The 18,934-nt window shown below is 55.9% G+C and overlaps 1 protein-coding gene across 2 annotated transcripts; it reads left to right on the forward strand.

The window, feature by feature from the left end:
• The first annotated feature begins 4,745 nt into the window (after positions 1–4,745).
• On the forward strand, positions 4,746–16,971 carry LOC140658581 (uncharacterized). Of its 2 annotated transcripts, none has more exons than XM_072877196.1 (11): positions 4,746–5,193; positions 6,085–6,586; positions 7,454–7,855; positions 8,769–8,881; positions 9,187–9,414; positions 10,066–10,322; positions 10,755–11,493; positions 12,260–12,661; positions 14,448–14,546; positions 15,274–15,317; positions 16,435–16,971. In XM_072877196.1, exons 7-11 carry the CDS (start codon positions 11,442–11,444, stop codon positions 16,618–16,620), a joined length of 783 nt encoding a protein of 260 aa, XP_072733297.1. In that variant the 5' UTR covers positions 4,746–5,193; positions 6,085–6,586; positions 7,454–7,855; positions 8,769–8,881; positions 9,187–9,414; positions 10,066–10,322; positions 10,755–11,441; the 3' UTR covers positions 16,621–16,971. The 2 variants fall into 2 exon arrangements, with proteins under 2 accessions (XP_072733297.1, XP_072733298.1); XM_072877197.1 differs by having other exon boundaries at positions 10,226–10,322.
• The last annotated feature ends 1,963 nt before the right edge of the window (positions 16,972–18,934 follow it).

The following is an 18,934-nucleotide window of genomic DNA, read 5'->3' on the forward strand; positions in this document are numbered from 1 at the left end:
GGAATTTTATTGTTTTACTGAAAAAAAATGAAGGTAAATCCAGCTTTGTGGTTCAGAAACTCCTGTTTGGACCCCCCTGGGGCAGATCAATCCCATCTCTGCAGAGCTCAGCTCGCAGCATCACGCCCCAAGGAAATACCAGCAGGGAATTCTAACTAAGAAGATTTTGATGATGAATTTGGGCTTGAAAACACGGGAAAGGAGGGAAGCAGAAGCTGTAAGAGGCAGCAAGAGGCGAAAGGCTGCTACTAAGCAGAAGAGAAGATGTGAAATAAAAAGAGAATAAAGATTCCCAGAAGTCAGAGTTACATCTGAGAAAATATTGCATGTTCAAAGAAGCAATCCCCAGCACCAGTTAAGGACACTCTTAAATGCACGTACATAAGCCCTGCTGAAAGGTAACGAGAAGTTTCACTATCGACGTTTGCTGAGTCAGACTTCAGTGTCAAAACAGAGGGAAGGAAAAAAAAAAAGCCACTTGTGAAAGACATGGAGCAGAAGTAATCTGGCGGAACACAGGAAAAGGAGCGTTAGCCCTTTCTCCTGCATCAAAATCCTTCCGTTAAAACACTGGTTATGCAGAAAACTGATTTTTCAGGGGAAAGCAAGAGTCAAGCAGCATGTTTGTGCCGGTACCTCCAGGCAGCAGATAGAGGGGGTGTCACACAGGTTGCTGGTTACTGCCTGCTCTCCCTCTGCAAGCGTTTCTTCCATTGAGAGGTTTGTATTTTGCTGATGTGCATATTAATGTAAAATCCGGGAGTCACAGAGGGTGACGCTTTATGCTCAGTGACATACAAGAAGGGGCAAAACTATTCCCTGCATAAGTTTAGGGAAGGAAGAAATGAGTATATTTTGAATGGCAAGATTATATATATCCAAGCCCTTGAGGGCTTGTAATTTAGCTCATCTGGAAAAGCTCACGAGCTCCACCGAGCCTCCAAGGCTTTGTATCAGCAAGTTTGCAGCAAATCACCTGGATAAAGGATGCACGTCAGCTTTTTTCCTCCGGTTTTCAGGTTTAATCTTGCTTCCCACAAGATTTTCATTTTATTTCTGTGTCCTTTCCACATATTTGCAGCCGTTGCGTGTATCTTTCTGGATATTGTACACAAATCCTTTATTGCGGCTCCAGGTGAAGAGGATTCGAAGGCAATTAGGTAATCAAAGGGCAGCCTTTTCCCACGGGTGTGGTGTTGAATCGTGGTCCATAAAATCAGCCTCAAAGCTTTCCCTAGGGCAGAGAAGCAAAGGGGGTTGTGGTGGTTTTCTGTGCAGAAAAGGAATGGGAAGTGAGTGCTGGGGGGGAAAGGTGTGTCTTGCAATAGCAATAGCCAGCTGGGCTCTCCGATACGCAGGAGGGCGGGGGATTTTCTGCTATTCCCCGAGCGTTTTTGAGGAGGAAGCCAGCAGGAGGCTGCTGCATCCCAAAATTAGGTGGGCTTCACTAGGAAAATGTACTGTTATATCTCAAATATGCTGGCTGTTTCCAGGCTAAAAGTGAAGGGAAGGAACTTTACTCTTTCCAGCTTGTTCTCCCCCAAAACTGGAAAATCTGGGTGTTTTGGTGATGTTCAAACGTGTTGCACGGCGTGTTGTCTGGCAGAGATGCTTGCTTGGGTTGGAGGTGCCCTCGCATGTACGCAGGGGATCAGCGCTAAAGAAATCACATAAGTGCTAATCATAAAGGGGGTGTGTTTGTCACGCAGACTAATGTGGCTGTCAAATGTTAACGAATACAAATAAAATCTTTGTGGGTGTAACTTTTCAGAAGGTGTATGGTAAGAGATGAGAACGCGCTGTGGCCTAGGGTGAGGTGGATGATGGTTACCTGGCAGCTGCTGCTACAGTCAGTGATTATAAGCTGATTTTTTCATGTTGAAATATAAAGTGATCGCGGTGGAATAGTAATTTTTTCCTTTAGCTTGAGTGGATGAGGGGAGGCTGTGGATGTTGTCTACCTGGACTTCAGTAAAGCCTTCGACACCGTTTCCCACAGCATTCTCCTGGAGAAACTGGCTGCTCATGGCTTGGACGGGTGTACTCCTCGCTGGGTAAAGAACTGGCTGGATGGCCGGGCCCAAAGAGTGGTGGGGGATGGAGTTCAATCCAGCTGGTGGCCGGTCACCAGTGGTGTCCCCAGGGCTCGGTGCTGGGGCCAGTCCTGTTTAATATCTTCATCAATGGTCTGGACCAGGGGATCGAGCGCACCCTCAGTGAGTTTGCAGATGACACCAAGTTGTGCGGGAGCGTTGATCTGCTGAGGGGAGGAAGGCTCTGCAGAGGGACCTGGACAGCCTGGATCGATGGGCTGGGGCCAACTGTGTGGGGTTCAACAAGGCTCAGGGCCGGGTCCTGCACTTGGGTCACAGCAACCCCACGCAACGCTGCAGGCTTGGGGAAGAGCGGCTGGAAAGTGCCCGGCGGAAAAGGACCTGGGGGTGTTGGTCGACAGCCGCCTGAATGTGAGCCAGCAGAGTGCCCAGGTGGCCAAGAAGGCCAGTGGCATCCTGGCTTGTGTCAGGAATAGCGTGGCCAGCAGGACTGGGGCAGTGATCGTCCCCTGTACTGGGCACTGGTGAGGCCGCACCTCGAATGCTGTGTTCAGTGTTGGGCCCCTCACTCCCAGAGAGACATGGAGGGGCTGGAGCGTGTCCAGAGAAGGGCAACGGAGCTGGGGAAGGGTCTGGAGCACAAGGCTGATGGGGAGCGGCTGAGGAACTGGGGTTGTTCAGCCTGGAGAAAAGGAGGCTGAGGGGAGACCTCATCGCTCTCTGCAACTGCCTGGAAGGAGGGTGTAGAGAGGTGGGGTCGGTCTCTTCTCCCAGGTAACAAGTGACAGGACGAGAGGAAATGGCCTCAAGTTGCTCCAGGGGAGGTTTAGGTTGGATATTAGGAAATTTGACTTCACGGAAAGGGTTGTCCAGCACTGGAACAGGCTGCCCAGGGCAGTGGTGGAGTCGCCATCCCTGGAGGTATTTAAAAGCCGTTTGGATGAGGTGCTCAGGGACATGGTGCAGTGGTGGGCTTGGCAGTGTTAGGTTTACGGTTGGACTCGATGATCTTAGAGGTCTTTTCCAACCTGAACGATTCTGTGATTTCTCAGCTTAGATTAGGCTTCAATTTCCTTATGCTTGTAACTCTTTAAGGGGTTTGATTTAGATGCTTTAACCTTCTCAAAGAGGAAACTGTGGCAGTAGGTGTGCGGGCGCAGAGCCCCACGCTCGCACTGCCTGGGGCTGGCTGCCTGCTGGGGGAAGGCACGTCTGCTTTGCTCTGCCCTTTTTGAGACCTAACCATAGAAGATAGGTTCATCCATAAAACGCTGCTGTCGGAAAACCATCAACCTGAGTAAAGCAGTGGGTTTTTTGGTTTGTTTTTTTTTTTCCTCTTCTTTCCCCCTAAAGCACAAATCTGAGGTGCAGGGCTGGAGGCTCCTCCTGACCGGAGGAGGAGGAGGGAGTCTTATGGCAATCCCAAAAATAACCTGGGAAAGACACATCTGTGGGACTTCTGAATAAGAGCGTTACCGGAGAGCACCTGATGCCAAACGCACAGCACTTCTGCTGTGAAAACGGCCTGTTTGGGCTGAAATGCTGTTACTGTTTTCCCGGTGTCTCTTGGCTGATGGATGTGCCGTTTCCCATGGCGATGGGCTGGTGATGACATCTGTGGCCTGTAAAGCCCTTTCAGTGGGTCCTTGCTTCCCCATCACCATCAAAAAAATATCCTAAGTCCTAAAATATCCTAAATGTCCCAATTTCAGGACACTTCAGAGAGAGAAAACAACTCTCATGCACTTTACCTGTTACGCGCTGGCAGAGACAAACTGTACGTATTGCATATTCGTGGCTGTAAAAGGGCCAGAAAAGGAAGAAGGGCTGAAAAAGGAAGAAGTTCTTCCCCAGCCAGTGTAATACTGCAGTTCTCCTTTATGGAGAAATTGTGCTCATCTGCTCAAATTCTGATTTTTTGGGGCAAAAGGAGAAGATCCTGAGTCCTGCCTGGTTTTGGACTGTACCTCTCTGACCCTCAGGGAGCGGAGCACCAGGCTGGTAACTCATCCCCGGGCTGTGGTTGCCTTTTGGAGACCATCCGCTTCCCCTGTGTAGGGAAAATCCAATGGACCGGTGGAGGTGTCAAGGGGCCGTTCTGCCCACCTCGCCCCACTGTCCCCTGAGCTGCGAATCTCCATCCCGAGAGAGGAAAATACCCAGTGATGGCTCCCGGCTCCTTCCTGTGCCCTGCGGAGGTCCATGACCAGCAGCTTCCATCCTCATGGTCATGACTTGGCCGTGTCCCAGGGCCGGGAGACACGGGCGCTTCCCCGTGGCGCTGGTTGCTCGCCCCATCCTGCTCTTCCCAAGTAAGTCCAGGAGGGTCTGAGCCACAGGGCTGTGGGACCAGAGGGTGCCTGAGCTGGGCCGAGAGAAGGGGATGGTGTCCAGGATGGCTCAGTTTGGAGACGACCCTCTGCAGCACCCATGACCTGTGGTTTGGGGTTTATTTCTGAGTGCTGGGAGTGTGAAAGGAGGCATCTCCAGCGGGGCTGTGGTAGGAAGAGACCTTTTCTGCTGTGCTTTCATTAAACCAAGAACTTAACTGGTATTTGTCTCTAGATATTAGAGAAACAGGTGGTTTCCGTGACCTGGAGACAAGATGTACGGAATTTGGTTGCGCTGAGCTCTCCCCTGAGAACGGGTCCTCCCTGCTGCTCACCAACAGTGTCGGGCGTACGGTGTCGCCTTCAGGCAGCGAACCCAAACCGGGCACATCACCTAGCCGCGTGCAGGCGTCTTTCCCCCAGCGATGCAGGCGAAGGCAGCGGTAACTGGGGTGACAACGGCCCCGGCCACGCTCACGGGCAGGAAGGAGAGGGTGGGGGAGCCAGGATGTGTCTTGCTCACCCGTGGGCAATGGGCTCCGCTGTGAAGCCCAGCAGTTTGAGATATCACAGAGGCTACTGTAAACGCTCATATTTTTACCATTTATGCACTTTTAATCCCTGTTTATTACTCTTGGTGTTTTGCAGATCCTTATTACAGTGCGGCTTCTCAAGCTATGCTGTAGATGGAGGAGTTCTTTAAATTCCTAATTTTTCACTTGCTGATTAGCCTTGTCCTGCCTTTGCTGCTGGTGCTCTGCAAGGTCCCCATCTTAGTGCAAGGCGGAGGCTTCCCACGCTTCAGACAGGTAACACTGCTTTTGCAACGCTGAGCCCGTTTTGCAGCCCTGGTACTCTCGCCTCCTGCCCTGGTGTCACTCACGGCTCTAAAACAGCCTTTGTGTGACACTGTGCACGTGGCATAGGAGGCCCCAGGTGAAAGCAAAGGTCCCGCAGCTGCCGGGACATGCAGGCAGGACATGTGGAAATGGATGCTCAGGTATTTCTGCAGTGGATGCTTAATGGTGTTGGGCTACATCAATTCCTGAGCGTGCACCCAGCTCTGGAAGCAAAAGAAGCCTCTAAGGAAAACACCTATACCATTAGAAGTTTATTTTTAGAAATAACTACAAAGTTGTGAAGGGTAGGCAAGATGTTTCTATGTCAACACTAGAAAAGTACCAAGGGAGGGATCTTCTGCCTCTTGGGAGGCTGCCTTAGGTGTCGGAGGTGGGGGTAAGCTCATCTGCTGCGGTTGCAGACTCTGTTTCCGAAAGGCTTTTTAGATGAACATCAGTGGCTGTGGCCAGCTGCAGAGGGCTGTCTGCCCCTAAATCCTAGCTGTTCTCCCCAAAGCTGACCGACCGAGGTGCCATCCCACGGCAAAGCGGAGCCACTCGAGCAGAGAAAGGCTTCCTGAAGTGTGTGGGACTTCTGCAACACGACTGTTACGCCCATCAGTCCGAAACAGGCTAGAGGCAATGGGCGCTGTCGAGTGCTGTGCTCAGACTGGGATGTCGCAAGGCTTTTGCAAAGCAAACTTGAATTTTGTGATGCACCTCATGAGGTTGAGGGGACCTTTGAAAAGCAAGGGACGCTTCAGTTCACGGGGGGAGGGAGGGAGGGAGAGTCCCCTGCAAAGCTTTTCCCTCAAATTTTCCTTTGTTCCCAAATCCTTATAGACTTTTTGTTCCCTCCAGAAACCGCTGCTCTTTCCCTGACCATCCCTATCCTCTGCAGCTCCTTCATCGACCTCCTGAAATGTCCCTGCCCCCCATCCTCTTCACCCGCCTGCTTTGATGCCAACCCTCCAGCCTTCCCGCTGGAGACTTCTGATGTACCCTCATCAGGCCAGCACCCCCCGGAGCCCTCCCCACCCACCCTCCCCTGGGCTGGCTGCACCCCACCACCCTAGCCCTTGTGTGTCGGGACAGCAGATATCGTCCTTTTGAGCTGAAGAGAGACTGCAGAGGCACCGACGTGCAGCCAGACTTCACCAGGGCTGTCTCAAGTGGTTAAAAGTCAATGGCATAGAGCTGCTGGCCACTGACCTCCTACGTGAGATGTGTCCTCATGCAAATGTTGAGGTCAGCGCAGATGCTCAGCTTGTCACGACTGTGCCTTTGCTGCACCTCCAAGGCAAGCAAGACATGATCTCTCTTCAGGGATGCTGCACCCTCTGCTCCATCCTGATGTTTGTCAGTAAGTCTGGGACGGGGCAGGCAGAAAGTGACTTGGGGGATGCAAAAGCTGGGACTGGGATAAGGCTGAGCTGGTATGATAAGGGGAAGCAGCTGGCGGTGACCATGAAGTGCTCTCCTGAACCACAGAGGGCAAGAAATGTGGGGAGGGCAAGCACCGCAACATGGTTCATCTGGCAAAGCCACCCCCTGAGAGAGCAGTGATCCAGCTGGACCCGGCACAGCCATTCACTGAGCTCCCGTTCACCGCTTCTACTGCTGTGTCAGTGCTGCGTTACTCACCGCTGGTAACCTCTGGACAGCCCATGCAGGCTGGCTGCAGGACGCAGGGCTGTGCCCATGCAGGGCTGTGCCCATGCAGGCTAACAGCAGGATGGCTGTACCTTCGGAATGTCTCTTCTGCTTTCATGTTTGTGATGATGATATACATGTGAAAAGGCTTTCTCTGGTTTTAGATGTGGGATGGAAATCACAAATTTAACCCTGAGAAGGCATTCACGAGAGCTGGCCCAACCCCTGGCTGTGCCCAAGGGAAGAAAAATTATCTCTCAGGCTGATTGACTGCTGTTTCTCAGCCCGTGCAGCTCCCTGCAAGCCCTGGAGAGGCAGAGCCCTTCACTGACAGAGCTCGGGTCCCCCAGAAAATCCCCCCCACCCCCCCAAAAAAAAAATGGACGCAGCACCTGCATGTTGCTGAGAACCGGCTTCTGCGTGTGGAGCTGCAGCAAAGGGGGTGGTGGGGCGAGGTTGCGCTGCGAACGCCCGCCCGGGCCCTGCTTGGAGAGGGGAAGGGGCAGCGGGTCCAGCCCCTGCTCCCCTGCCGTGGGGTGAAGCGTGTCGCTGATCTGCCCCTTCCCCTTCTCTGCAGGGGGAAACCTGGGTGTCCTCCTCAACATCCATCAGGATTTGGTCAACGGCACCGTGGGTCAGTCCGTGCTCCTGCCCCTCTCCTACAGATTCAGCCGTGCCCCTCGCTTCCCAGTGTCGATTGTCTGGACGTTCACGAACAGCACGGACACACTCATCAGCTGCACGCTGCTGAACTGCGCCCTGGGTGCCGGGGGGGATCCCAGCAACTGCTCTGCAAAATGTTTCCCCCACCCTGCGTACCGTCGCCGTGCTGAGCTCTTCCCCGAGAACGGGTCCCTGCTGCTGCGGGACCTGCAGCTCAGCGACAGCGGGGTTTACAGTGTCTCCTTCAGACCGTGGTACCAAACCCAGCACCTCACCCTGACCGTGCACGAGCAGCGTTCCACCCCTGCGCATCCAGGTGAGTGGAAGCGTAAGCTCAAACCCTCGGCTAGAGCCCAATTGCCAAACCCTGTGCCTGAGCCCAGTGACTCCCACAAACAGGCTTTGGAGACAGGAGAGGACCCCAGGGTAATGGACCAGCCTTGCCGTGCTGTCCTCCGTTTCTGCCCAGTGACCCTATCTCAGCACCCTCATCACCATGGAGGGGGGACCTTTCGGGGGGCCCTGGTCAGGCGCTGCACGTTTGGGGCAACGGGGGGTTCATATTCCCATGCCTCACCTCGTAAGAAGTAATCTTTGATGCCCAGGGCTGCGATCAGTGCAGTTACCAGGGTAGAATGGGGAGCTCTGTTGTATGGGATGGACCAGGTCGGGGTCCTCTTTGCTGTTCCCCTGAAAATCAGAGGTGATGGGAAGCATTTGACAGCATCGGCGTTGGCAGATGTGCAGGGCAAGCAGCAGAGCTCGGTCTTCCCAGCAACAGGAGGAGGAGGAGGAGGACCCCGCAAAGGCCGGCAGAGGCATCGCCAGCTGCAGGCCACCTCCTGGGAAGGGGTGTGCGTGTTTCATGCTGTGCTCGGGAAGGGACATGGCGCTGCGTGCTCGGTCTCAGAGGGTCTGGGAGGCATTGAGGTCCCTCAGCTACTCTGCTCTGCATGGGACCGCAGGAAGCTTGGGATTGTACCCCTACAATGTCCTGTGGGCCTGGAGATGTCCTGTGGGCACCTGGGGAAGGTGAGAACCCCAGGAGATATATTGCAGAAAGGAACATGGGGTGTGCGTTGGGGTCTCAGAGCAGGACTCTTCTCCTCACCCGGCAGCAGTGCAGGCAGCTGCCAATGTCAGGCTGACCACGTCAGCCTCGGGCACTGGACACAAAGCAAGCTCTACAGCAAACCGTGCCCAGCAGCTCGCCATCTCTCCTACCGCAGGCTCTGAGCTAAGTGGAGGAGCAGGGACTGCCATCCCTTGCTATGTCTTCGGAGGCTGCTACTGCTTCATCCTGCTCTTCCTGCAGCTGCTCTTCCACCTCCGATGGCACAGGGTGAGTGCACACCTCTCTGGGTGAGGTGTCTTGGGCTCTCGGGTCCCACGGGAAGGCCAGAAATGCCGGGGATGGAACCGGCTCCTCCGCCGGGGCTGGGGACAGCCGAGCTCGGCGCCACAGAGGCGATTTGCCTCTGGTGACGCTGCTCCCAGCAGCAGACCTGTCACAAGGCCGTGACCCACGGGCGAGCGGTGCCACAGAGACGCAGCGGATCCGTAGGACGAGGGATGTGGTCGGCCCCGGTCTCTTCTTTCACAGCTGCAGCCCGACAGTTTTGGATAACTTCTGCTTTGTGCCCACAGCCAAACTCCTGGGAGGCATCAAACGTGGCGTCCCCCTCAGTCCCAGGGACCAAAAGCAGGCAGAGACGGCTGCAGCGCGGAGCAGCTCCGCAGTCGCCATGATGCCGCTCCTTGAAGCTTTTGGGCGCTGCTGAAGAGAAGAGGGCGAACGTGTGAGAGCAGCGAGAGGCGGTACCCTAAGGAAGTGCTGCAGCTCGGGGCAGCACCCTCACCGCAACGCCTGGGCAGGTTAAACGTGCTGAACTCTTTCCTGAGGCTTGTTTTCCTTGTGTCACGCGCTCTGGTTTTTCCCTTGCTGGTGGAATAGCCCCAGTGGCTGGTGAACACGGCAAAGTGAACGTGCTTTGCGCTGCGGCACCTCCCGCTCGCTTTGCATGAGCAAATGTGCCCGGGACGTGCCTGCTGACGAGGCAGAGGCCCGTGGTTTCCCCCGTATAAAATGGTTGTCCAGCGGCCCCACACAACCGGCTTGGCTTTCTCCCACGCAAGGTGGCACATGCTCCCCTCGGAGCCGGGCCCCGCACAGCCCCAGGCAGCAGCAGCCACCCCGACCTGCCCATGGGCGCATGGCGGAGGGTGCCCGGCCTCCCCGCTCTGTCCCCGCAGGGCGGCAGGACCAGGGTTGGGGTCTCACGCAAGCGCTTCCCACCCCGGCACGTTCCCCGTGTGCCAGCGATGGTGCGGATGCCTCTGCAGCAGCACTTTGTGTCACCGCTCCTCCCCTGGATCAGCCCTCCATGCCAGTGAGGGGAAGGTGACCTGCTTGTCGCCAACCACCTACCCCTTCCTCCAGTGCAGTACCCATCCCTCCAGTCAAACGCCCCTCTCCCCCTTCAGTACCCCCTCCTCCAGTCAAATAAACACCCCTTCCTCCAACAGCTTCTTCCCCACCAAAGCCGTGGCTGCTTCTGCAGCCTCCCTTCGGGCTGTTCCAGCAGCCAAGCAAGAGGGGAGAGAATTTTCCAAAGCTTCTGGCAAGTCCAAAGTGCTCAAGGCACCGCAGCGCGGGGCTGCCAGGAACCAGAGGCTGCTTTTGCAGGGCATTTGCTGATCGTTTCCTGAGGGGGCACACGGGCAGCCCTCGGCATTGCTGGTGCGCTGTAAACCCTGCTGGAGTTTCCACTGAGCATCACCAGGTGAGAGGAGGTGACCCCACACGTGTCTTGCTGTGTTCTTGCAGCCGAGAGGGCTGCGGAGCTTCGTGGCCCCATCCCCGCTGCAGTCGTGCTTCCCCCAGCGCCCACCCACGTCCCACAGCTGCAGCTACGAAGCTGTGGTCGTCTCTGAACAGCAGCCATCAAGATAAAGTTAAAATAGACAGACCGGGCTCCACTTCTGCTCCGGCTGCCTCTTGGACGGAGCGGCTGCGTGCGAGAGGGTCCAGACCCACCGCCTTGCTCCCACTCTCCTAACGGGGTGCTGACAGTCATTAACTTGGGGGGCACGGCGGGGGAGCAGGAGCTGCGGAGAAGGGCAGCCCCGAGGAGCGGGCACGGGGGGCTGGCGGCTCCCTGGGTCAGGGCTGTCCCCTTGCGCCCACGTTTGCAGCTCCCGCTCCTCCTTCCCAGGCCCAGGTGCCCACGTCCACAGCAGCAGCTCCCCGGCACAAGCGCTGCCGCGTCTGTGCTTCCCCACGGCCCCGCTCGAGGAGAAGCACTTCCCTCTCTGCGGCCCTGGAGCCTCCTCTCATCTCTGCCCGCTGGGACCTGCCTGCCCACCTGCCTGCAGCCCTGCCTGCAGCCCTGCCTGCCCACCTGCCTGCCTGCCCAGGGAGGGCTTAGGCAGCTCCGCTGCCCTGCACTGAGCCTGCCTGCCTGGGGGTCCGCACCTCTGGCTGGGAGCTTTGCAAACCCTTTTGCCTGGGTGAGGACCAGCAGCGAGCGGGGCAGGGGAGCGGAGCCGGCTGTTCCCCGGGACCCCATGGGCCGAGCTGGGCCGGGCTCCAGCGGGGACCCCCCCTCTTCCCCGGGTCCCACCGCCAGCACTCGTAGCAGCCCGCGAGCTGTGATCGCCGAGCACAGGAAGAAAGCCTGGGCTCGCACGCTCGCAAATAAACCCTGCGGCACACGAGGGACTGAGGAAGAGTCACCAACTTCCTCCCCTACCGAGGCGACAGCTTGGAGATGCTCGCTGGCAGCCTCCGTGCAGAGCCTGTCGGGTCCGACCCCGTGCCAGAGGCGTGGTGAGCAGCCAGCCAGAGCTCCTGCTTCGCTTCCTCTGCTGTGGTCGGGGCTGGCCCCCAGCCCCCCGAAGAGATGTCATCCAGCCAGTGCTGCTGGAGCCTGGGCTCCCTCCTGCTGCTGCTCGGTGAGTCTGGGCTGAGCTGGGGGTCCCCGGGGACGGGGCGCGCTGCCGGGAGCAGCGCGGCGGAGGGGTGGCGTGGAGAGCGGTGCCGGCGTGGCTCCTTGGCTGGGTGGCAGTGACAGCTGGGTGGTGGCCCCAGGACCGACATCCCCCCGACGTGTGCCATCGGGGACCTGCGCTGGCGTCAGTCCCAGGCAGGGTCACGGTGGCGGGGACTGCTCCGTGCACCGGTAGATGAAGAGCAGGAGGGGAGCAGGAGGGGAGCAGGAGGGGGCTGTGCCTTTGCCTCCCCCTTTCCTATGGGGGCACAAGGACTCGGAGCTGCTTCACGTGTAGGTGGCCAGAGACGCAACCCCGGCCGTGAAACAGCGCGGTGTGCTGAAGTGCCAAGGGACAAGTAACGCCGAGGGTGCTGGATGTTTGGAGCCCATCTCTCAGCCCTCTCCAGGGCTGCTGCCCTGCCTTACGGGCAGGCTCAGCCCGTGCAGCTCCCTGCAAGCCCTGGAGAGGCAGAGCCCTTCACTGACAGAGCTCGGGTCCCCCAGAAAATGCCGCCCCCCCCCCAAAAAAAATGGACGCAGCACCTGCGTGTTGCTGAGAACCGGCTTCTGCGTGTGGAGCTGCAGCAAAGGGGGTGGTGGGGCGAGGTTGCGCTGCAAACGCCCGCCCGGGCCCTGCTTGGAGAGGGGAAGGGGCAGCGGGTCCAGCCCCTGCTCCCCTGCCGTGGGGTGAAGCGTGTCGCTGATCTGCCCCTTCCCCTTCTCTGCAGGGGGAAACCTGGGTGTCCTCCTCAACATCCATCAGGATTTGGTCAACGGCACCGTGGGTCAGTCCGTGCTCCTGCCCCTCTCCTACAGATTCAGCCGTGCCCCTTGCTTCCCAGTGTCGATTGTCTGGACGTTCACGAACAGCACGGACACACTCATCAGCTGCACGCTGCTGAACTGCTCCCTGGGTGCCGGGGGGGATCCCAGCAACTGCTCTGCAAAATGTTTCCCCCACCCTGCGTACCGTCGCCGTGCTGAGCTCTTCCCCGAGAACGGGTCCCTGCTGCTGCGGGACCTGCAGCTCAGCGACAGCGGGGTTTACAGTGTCTCCTTCAGACCGTGGTACCAAACCCAGCACCTCACCCTGACCGTGCACGAGCAGCGTTCCACCCCTGCGCATCCAGGTGAGTGGAAGCGTAAGCTCAAACCCTCGGCTAGAGCCCAATTGCCAAACCCTGTGCCTGAGCCCAGTGACTCCCACAAACAGGCTTTGGAGACAGGAGAGGACCCCAGGGTAATGGACCAGCCTTGCCGTGCTGTCCTCCGTTTCTGCCCAGTGGCCCTATCTCAGCACCCTCATCACCATGGAGGGGGGACCTTTCGGGGGGCCCTGGTCAGGCGCTGCGCGTTTGGGGCAACGGGGGGTTCACTCCTGACCGTGCAGAGGAATGTCAGACATCTCCTGCGCTGCCCCAGCCCCGTGCACGGGAAGGAGCGGGCGCTGGCAGAGTATTTGTCCCTCCTCTCACATGGATGAGCTGCTGCAGTGAAGAGAGGATTTCCCGGGATGTCTTATATGGTGCTTTAGGTCTCTTCTTTTTATGGCAGGAAACCCATCCTGTCCTGCACTTCTAGCTTAATCGAAGTATAAGGGCTTCCTGTGCAGCTGGGTGTCTCGACATGAGAAACGCTCTTTTGCCAGCCTTGCGTTTACGCAGCGTGAACGGCTACAGAGGAGAGACGGGCTGGGAAACCGAAGCGCTGGGTTTGGGTCCCGTACTGCAGGAAATCCAGTATTCACTGGGGAGACTAGGGCGCTCAGGGATAAATCTGTGGCTTCATGGGCTAAGGAAAATACACCAAATGATTGCTATTTATGCCTGTGCAAGTTGCGTATATCGTGGGGCAGGGGCAGTCAGTTAAGCTGGCAGCCTCGGTCCCCTTGGCAGGATGGGCTCCTTCTTTAACCTGCCGGAGTCCGGCGTGTTTATCCACGCTGCCGCGCGGTCCTGATGATGTGCCTCACACCCATCTCTCCCTCTGTGTTTGTTTCTTGCTGTTCCCTGGCCTGCTTTATCACCCTCCACGGTGAACACAGGGGTTTTGAAGACCTAACTTTGCATTCAGTAAATTCCCAACTCCCTCCCTGGGTTTCACCTCCTCTGCTGGATCTCTGCCATCTCTCAAGGCAGGGAACAGAGCACGCTTCCTTCGTACCAATGACTCTTCCACAACTCTGCTGCCACCCTATATACAACGTACATGAAATGATCTCCGTGGCAGTATCTGGCACGGTTCAGTACAAATCGTTGTGTGTAGCACCGGAACGTCTGTGCCTCCTGCGCTAGGACTGGCGAGCTCCTTCCCTATCCCCTCCGGCAGTGCCGTGAGATGTGCGCATGGCTCATACTCTCTCCAGGACAGAAATATATCTACGAATATTTTTCTGGGCTGACATACAAATTCCAGCCGCTGGCCAGCACGGGGCGAAGCTGTCAGCCGTCTTCTCGGCAGTGCCGACAGGGAACCCTCTGCACTTCCACGTGGCTTTGGGGGCTGGGGGAAGATGCCCATCACAAAGCCCAGGGACCGGTTATGAGTCTGAGCCCTGCCTGGCTCCGTGCTGAGCACCCGCAGCTCCCAGGTCCGGCACCCCCGAGGGCTGCGGTGTCAGAGCCACAGCAACCCCCGCGGCACAGGGCGTGCAGCCCGTGGGGCATACACAGTGCAGGCAGACACGCAGGCTGTCAGCGCGGGAAAGGAAATTCATTAATACTTGAGCTGTAGATGCGGGTGGGCTTTTTGCAATGCAGTATTTCCTTTGGCCTGTGTGTCCGTAATGCTGCTCTCCCCGTGCTGTTGTCTGATCCCAAGGAGAGCGCTGTGATCAGCAGGAATGCTCTAGAAAATGTGGTGAAACCCCTGTGATTACTTGTTTAGAAAATACACCGCCTGTTTTCTTTCAAACAGCAGACACTGTGAAGCAAGACCACATCTCTTACTATGTGAGCGGAATTTGTTCAGCCTTCCTCCTGCTGCTCCTGCTCTTCTGCTGCATACGGCACTGGGGTGAGTGGATCTGCTCCTGCTTTTTACCCTTCCAGGCTGCATCCTCCAGCTGGCCCAGGAATATTCTTGGGTGTTAAAGGTAGTGGAGGGCTCAGGAGTTGCCTGGGTTCTGCTCTTCACACCAAAATTATTCCTTTTGTAAGAGCACCTCTCAAATGTGCCGCCTCCTTCCAGTCATAAGAGTCGCTGAATGCATTTCAAGTTCGTAACGCAGCTTAACGAAGCAGAAGCACAGCATGGGTCTGTTGCAACGGGTTTCTGGAGAACTCATACCTTTTGGTGCCGTGACCAGAATCAAGATACTGAAACACATCTAGTCTGTAAAAGAGATACGGTTTCATGGACTCTGAAATGCATCCTCTAAGCGTGGCCATGACTATTCTGTTGTAGATACTTTAAAACTCCAGCTGGGGAGAATACCTGGGGGTGTTTCTGCTTTAAAATAAGCCCACAAGGTGCATATCTCCACAGCTTCCCTCAGTGATGTCTCCAAAACCTTCATCCCTGAGGATGCTTTCGTCAGGAAACCAACTCATTTCTTTACAAGGGGGAGATTTCACTTGCCCTTAGAGAAAGTAATTACAGAAATCTCCATCTTAAAGGTAAAATCCACATCACCCCCCTGGTGAAAGTGCCAGTAGAGTAATCCTGGTCCTCTAGCGCTGGTAGAGAGGAAGGTGTAGGCCATCAGCGTGCCTGCCAGATGATAAAACGCTCTTTTTCCTAGGTGCAGCTCAGCAGAAGAGGAGGAAAATCATTAAACAACAGCAGGTACAGGGGAAATTCTGAAAGCTCTGGGGCACAGGTATCTGGGTAACTGCTAACCGCTGGCTTGAATGAGAGGTACTAGGCTGCAAGTACTCGGGTGCTGGGTATAAAATTAAGAAGTTAATTCATTATTGGAAGGGAAGGCTGCAAAGTGCCTGCCCTTCCCCCAGCTGCGCTGCAGCTGCACGCTTCCCCTCCACCTCCGTCCCGGCCAGACCCCAAACCATGAACCTTACCTTCATGGCTGAGGAGCCCTGGGACAGCTCTGGCCAGCAGCAGCAAGGAAAATGCAGAACGGTTAAATGCAGAGAAACGTGCAGATAATCATCCCTCCCTGCAGGGGAGTGCACGACTATCTGCGTGGCTAGTGTCATGAATTTATGCTAAAGCAGGGATTTATGTTAAAGCGTGAATTTATGTTAAAGCATTTCTTCAGGGGTCGGTGGGAATGATCTAGGGACTCGTCTCCCACAGAGTTTTACCTGTGAAAAATAAATAAAACTGAGAGGAAGAGGCAAAGAAACCAAGAAGGAGATGTGAAAGCAAGATGGCTCAAGTCATTTCTCTGCTCACCACGTAGTGCTGGGAAGGTGACCCCGTGGGGTGGCAGGCGTCCCAGAAGTACTGGAGCACTCCAGAGAGCATGTCCTGCAGATCCTACCAGCCTATCGTTGTCTCCACACAAAGAGGGTTTTGTGATTATTTTTTTTCCGGTGAAAGCAGCCAAGGTCGAGCGTAGGTTCCCCACCCTGTGCTCTCTGGTCTGGAAACCACGACAAAACTTCAGCAAACGTTTTCCTCCCTGTTTCCAGTGTCCATTGAGCTCTCCCATCTGCTCGCCAGGCTGTGTCTGTTTTGTCCGAGAGGTCCTCGGGCAAAGTAGATGTCACCCTCAAGCGCACCTGATGGGCTGAGCCAGTTTTGCATCCATGGGGTGGGGGAGCTGGGACCAACGTTCACCCACCGCTGCTGTGGGTAAAGCCATCTGGGCTTCGTGTAGCTCCTGCCTCTGCCAACTCCTCGTTGCGTGCAGACAGTCAGTAGTGCTGGACCCCTCCTGAGCTCAACACAGCCTCTGGAGAAGGCTCTCATCTTTGGTGTTTTCTTTGTACTTCTCTAGATCTCAAGCGTGGAGGAGTCCCACATGGAAAGCACGGTGGTGAGGGACACGGCCCCCGTTTATGCCAGCATCGAAGACAGCTTTGAACAGTCACAGCCAAGACCAACACCAGAGGTCGTGTACACATCCATAACTTCTCCTGGTCCACCAGGACTGGACACTGGACCCTGCCACCTCCTGCTTTGACTGCGGGAGCGGCCTCAAGCGGGAGCTTCGCAGAAGGTAGTCATGCCTCAAAGCAAAGAGGGGGTTTCTGTCGCTGATGCTGTCTCTGCTGATGCTGCACCCTCGGTGCTCCCCCTCCGCAGCTCCGCACGCTGAGCCTAGGCTGTAAAGGATTTGGAGCGCCGGACTACAGAAATGCATTAGTTTGCCTCAAACCGCAGCCTCTCTTGAATTTGAGGGACGAGCTGGTTTTAGTTTTTCCTGGAGACTTCCTGAGTGTACAAAGACACCCAGCGTAAGAGAAAGATGCTTAAGGCAAAGGCAAATCGACAGTGTGTCCATGGGAAGCTTGCTTCCATAGACTCATCTTAATTTGAGGGGTAATGGAGAGCATTAAATGGATTTTAATCATGTGTCCCACGTTCACTACCAATAGTCTTGTCATATTAAAAGAATATATGAAGATCCTTTGACCTGAAAAGTTGTCCTTATTTTTGTAAGTATGCCAAGTAATTGCTGAGCAGACTCTTCCTACAATGAAATTTGCTTGGCCGATCCCAGGGCAGCAGGTACCTCCGCTGTTGTTTTGAAATGTCCCTTTGAAGCACAAGGAGATGGGGCTTTCTGTACAATGGATTTCCTGGCACGTAATGCCATTTCCTCAAAACTGTATGCATGGGTGGAAGAAGGCCGAGCTGTCGAATTCTAGTTTAAAATTAAAAGGTCACGTCTCCCCCAGCAGCACCAGCATTTTCAGGCGTCTTTAAAATGCAGTGAGGGCATAAATTGGTTTTTTTTTCCCTCGGGGTTTCACGGAAAGCCAGTTAGTACGTACCAAAACGTAGGGCCCCGTCAGTAATAAATGGATGCTACAAAAGGAGGAGAGCCCTTGGCATCTCCCAACCGCAGCCGCTGTCAGCGCACACAGGGATGGCCAGGCTGCAGGGCAGGGCTCCCTTGCATGGAAACTGCTGCCTCTCTCCCTTTTTGGGTGCTCCTCTGCCGGCTGGGATGATGTTCAAGAGGGACGATGCTAAAGATGATGTTCAAAGCACCAAGCACCGGTGCTGCACCTTCCCTCCTGCCCTCTTCCCTCCAGGCAGGAAGGAAAGAGCACCCAACACCGGAGGCTGCCTCCGACGCTCCTGTCTGTCATTAGTGAGGGAAGAAACCTTTTTCTGCAGAGAGACATGCAGTGGCACCCACAGCTTTTGCTTTCTTCTCACCTGCATCTCCGGCTGAGTGTCCTCCAGCCCCTCTCCTGGCACCGGGTGGAAGACCTGCCTCGTGGCCTGGCTGCTCTGCCCTTGGAAAGCCCTGCCGGCGTTCGTGGTGGCAGAGCTTTGCTCCAGAAAACAGAAGTGGCTCAGAAACGCTGTTGTTCGATGAAGTCACGAAAGCTGAAAACTTGCATTAGGTAAAGACAGATCTACTGCTGTGGTTAACGTGCAGGAGAGACAAAAGTACTAAAAGAGTGAAGAAGGAGAAAATAAGTACACAGGAAATAGGGCTTTCACCCCTTAGGCTAAAGCACGTATGGCCACTGCCTTACTGACAGTCCTCTCGGCAGAGCTGGGGGTCTGTCTCTGCCCCACCGCTGAAGGACTTTGGAAACGCCGTCCCTGGGGAGCACGCAAGGGCAGGGGAGGGCTGCTCAGGACACAGGTCTGGTCCTCAGCACCTGCCAGCAGCCGTGGAGCCCATTGAAAGGCTCAGCAGAATAACCTCTTGGTCTCCCCCTGTGTCCGGTAAGCCACAAAATAATCTCAGCCCTGGAGCAAAATGAAGACCTAGAACTGAATTCATGTATCCACGAATCACCCAGAAACACGGCTGCCCTGTTATCAGCATCTGTGTCTCCCAGAGCAGCCTCTCCCTCCTGGAGAAAACACCTCTGGGGAGCCCAGCCCAGGGGCTGTGCTACAGAAACACCCCAGGCTGAGCTCTGCTTCCCAGAAGATAATTCCAAGAGGCAGGATCAGCCCCGAACCCTCTGCAGATCTGTGAGTCTGCAGTAAAGCTTTTCCGCTGTTGCAGGGCATGCACAGACCGTCCCGTATCTCCTCTACCCTCGCGTTGTCCTCTTCTGCTTCGCACGGTGGCACCCAGCTGGTACCTCCAGTTGCTTTGTACCGTGTTGGTGCCGAGTGCCCGCGGAGGGAGAGGAAATCTCATTGCCTTGAAGCCGCACGTGCCGTGAGCTGCTGGTTTGTTTTGGACGTCCGTAGTACGGACCTGCACTTCATGGGGGGATTAAACCCTCCCTGTGGGACTCGGGTCTTGGCCTTACACCAGGAGCTGTGGCACCCCTACAAAGGGGGTTGATCTCAGTTTG

This window comes from Ciconia boyciana, chromosome 12 (assembly GCF_034638445.1).
Source record: "Ciconia boyciana chromosome 12, ASM3463844v1, whole genome shotgun sequence".
Lineage (NCBI taxonomy): Eukaryota > Metazoa > Chordata > Aves > Ciconiiformes > Ciconiidae > Ciconia > Ciconia boyciana.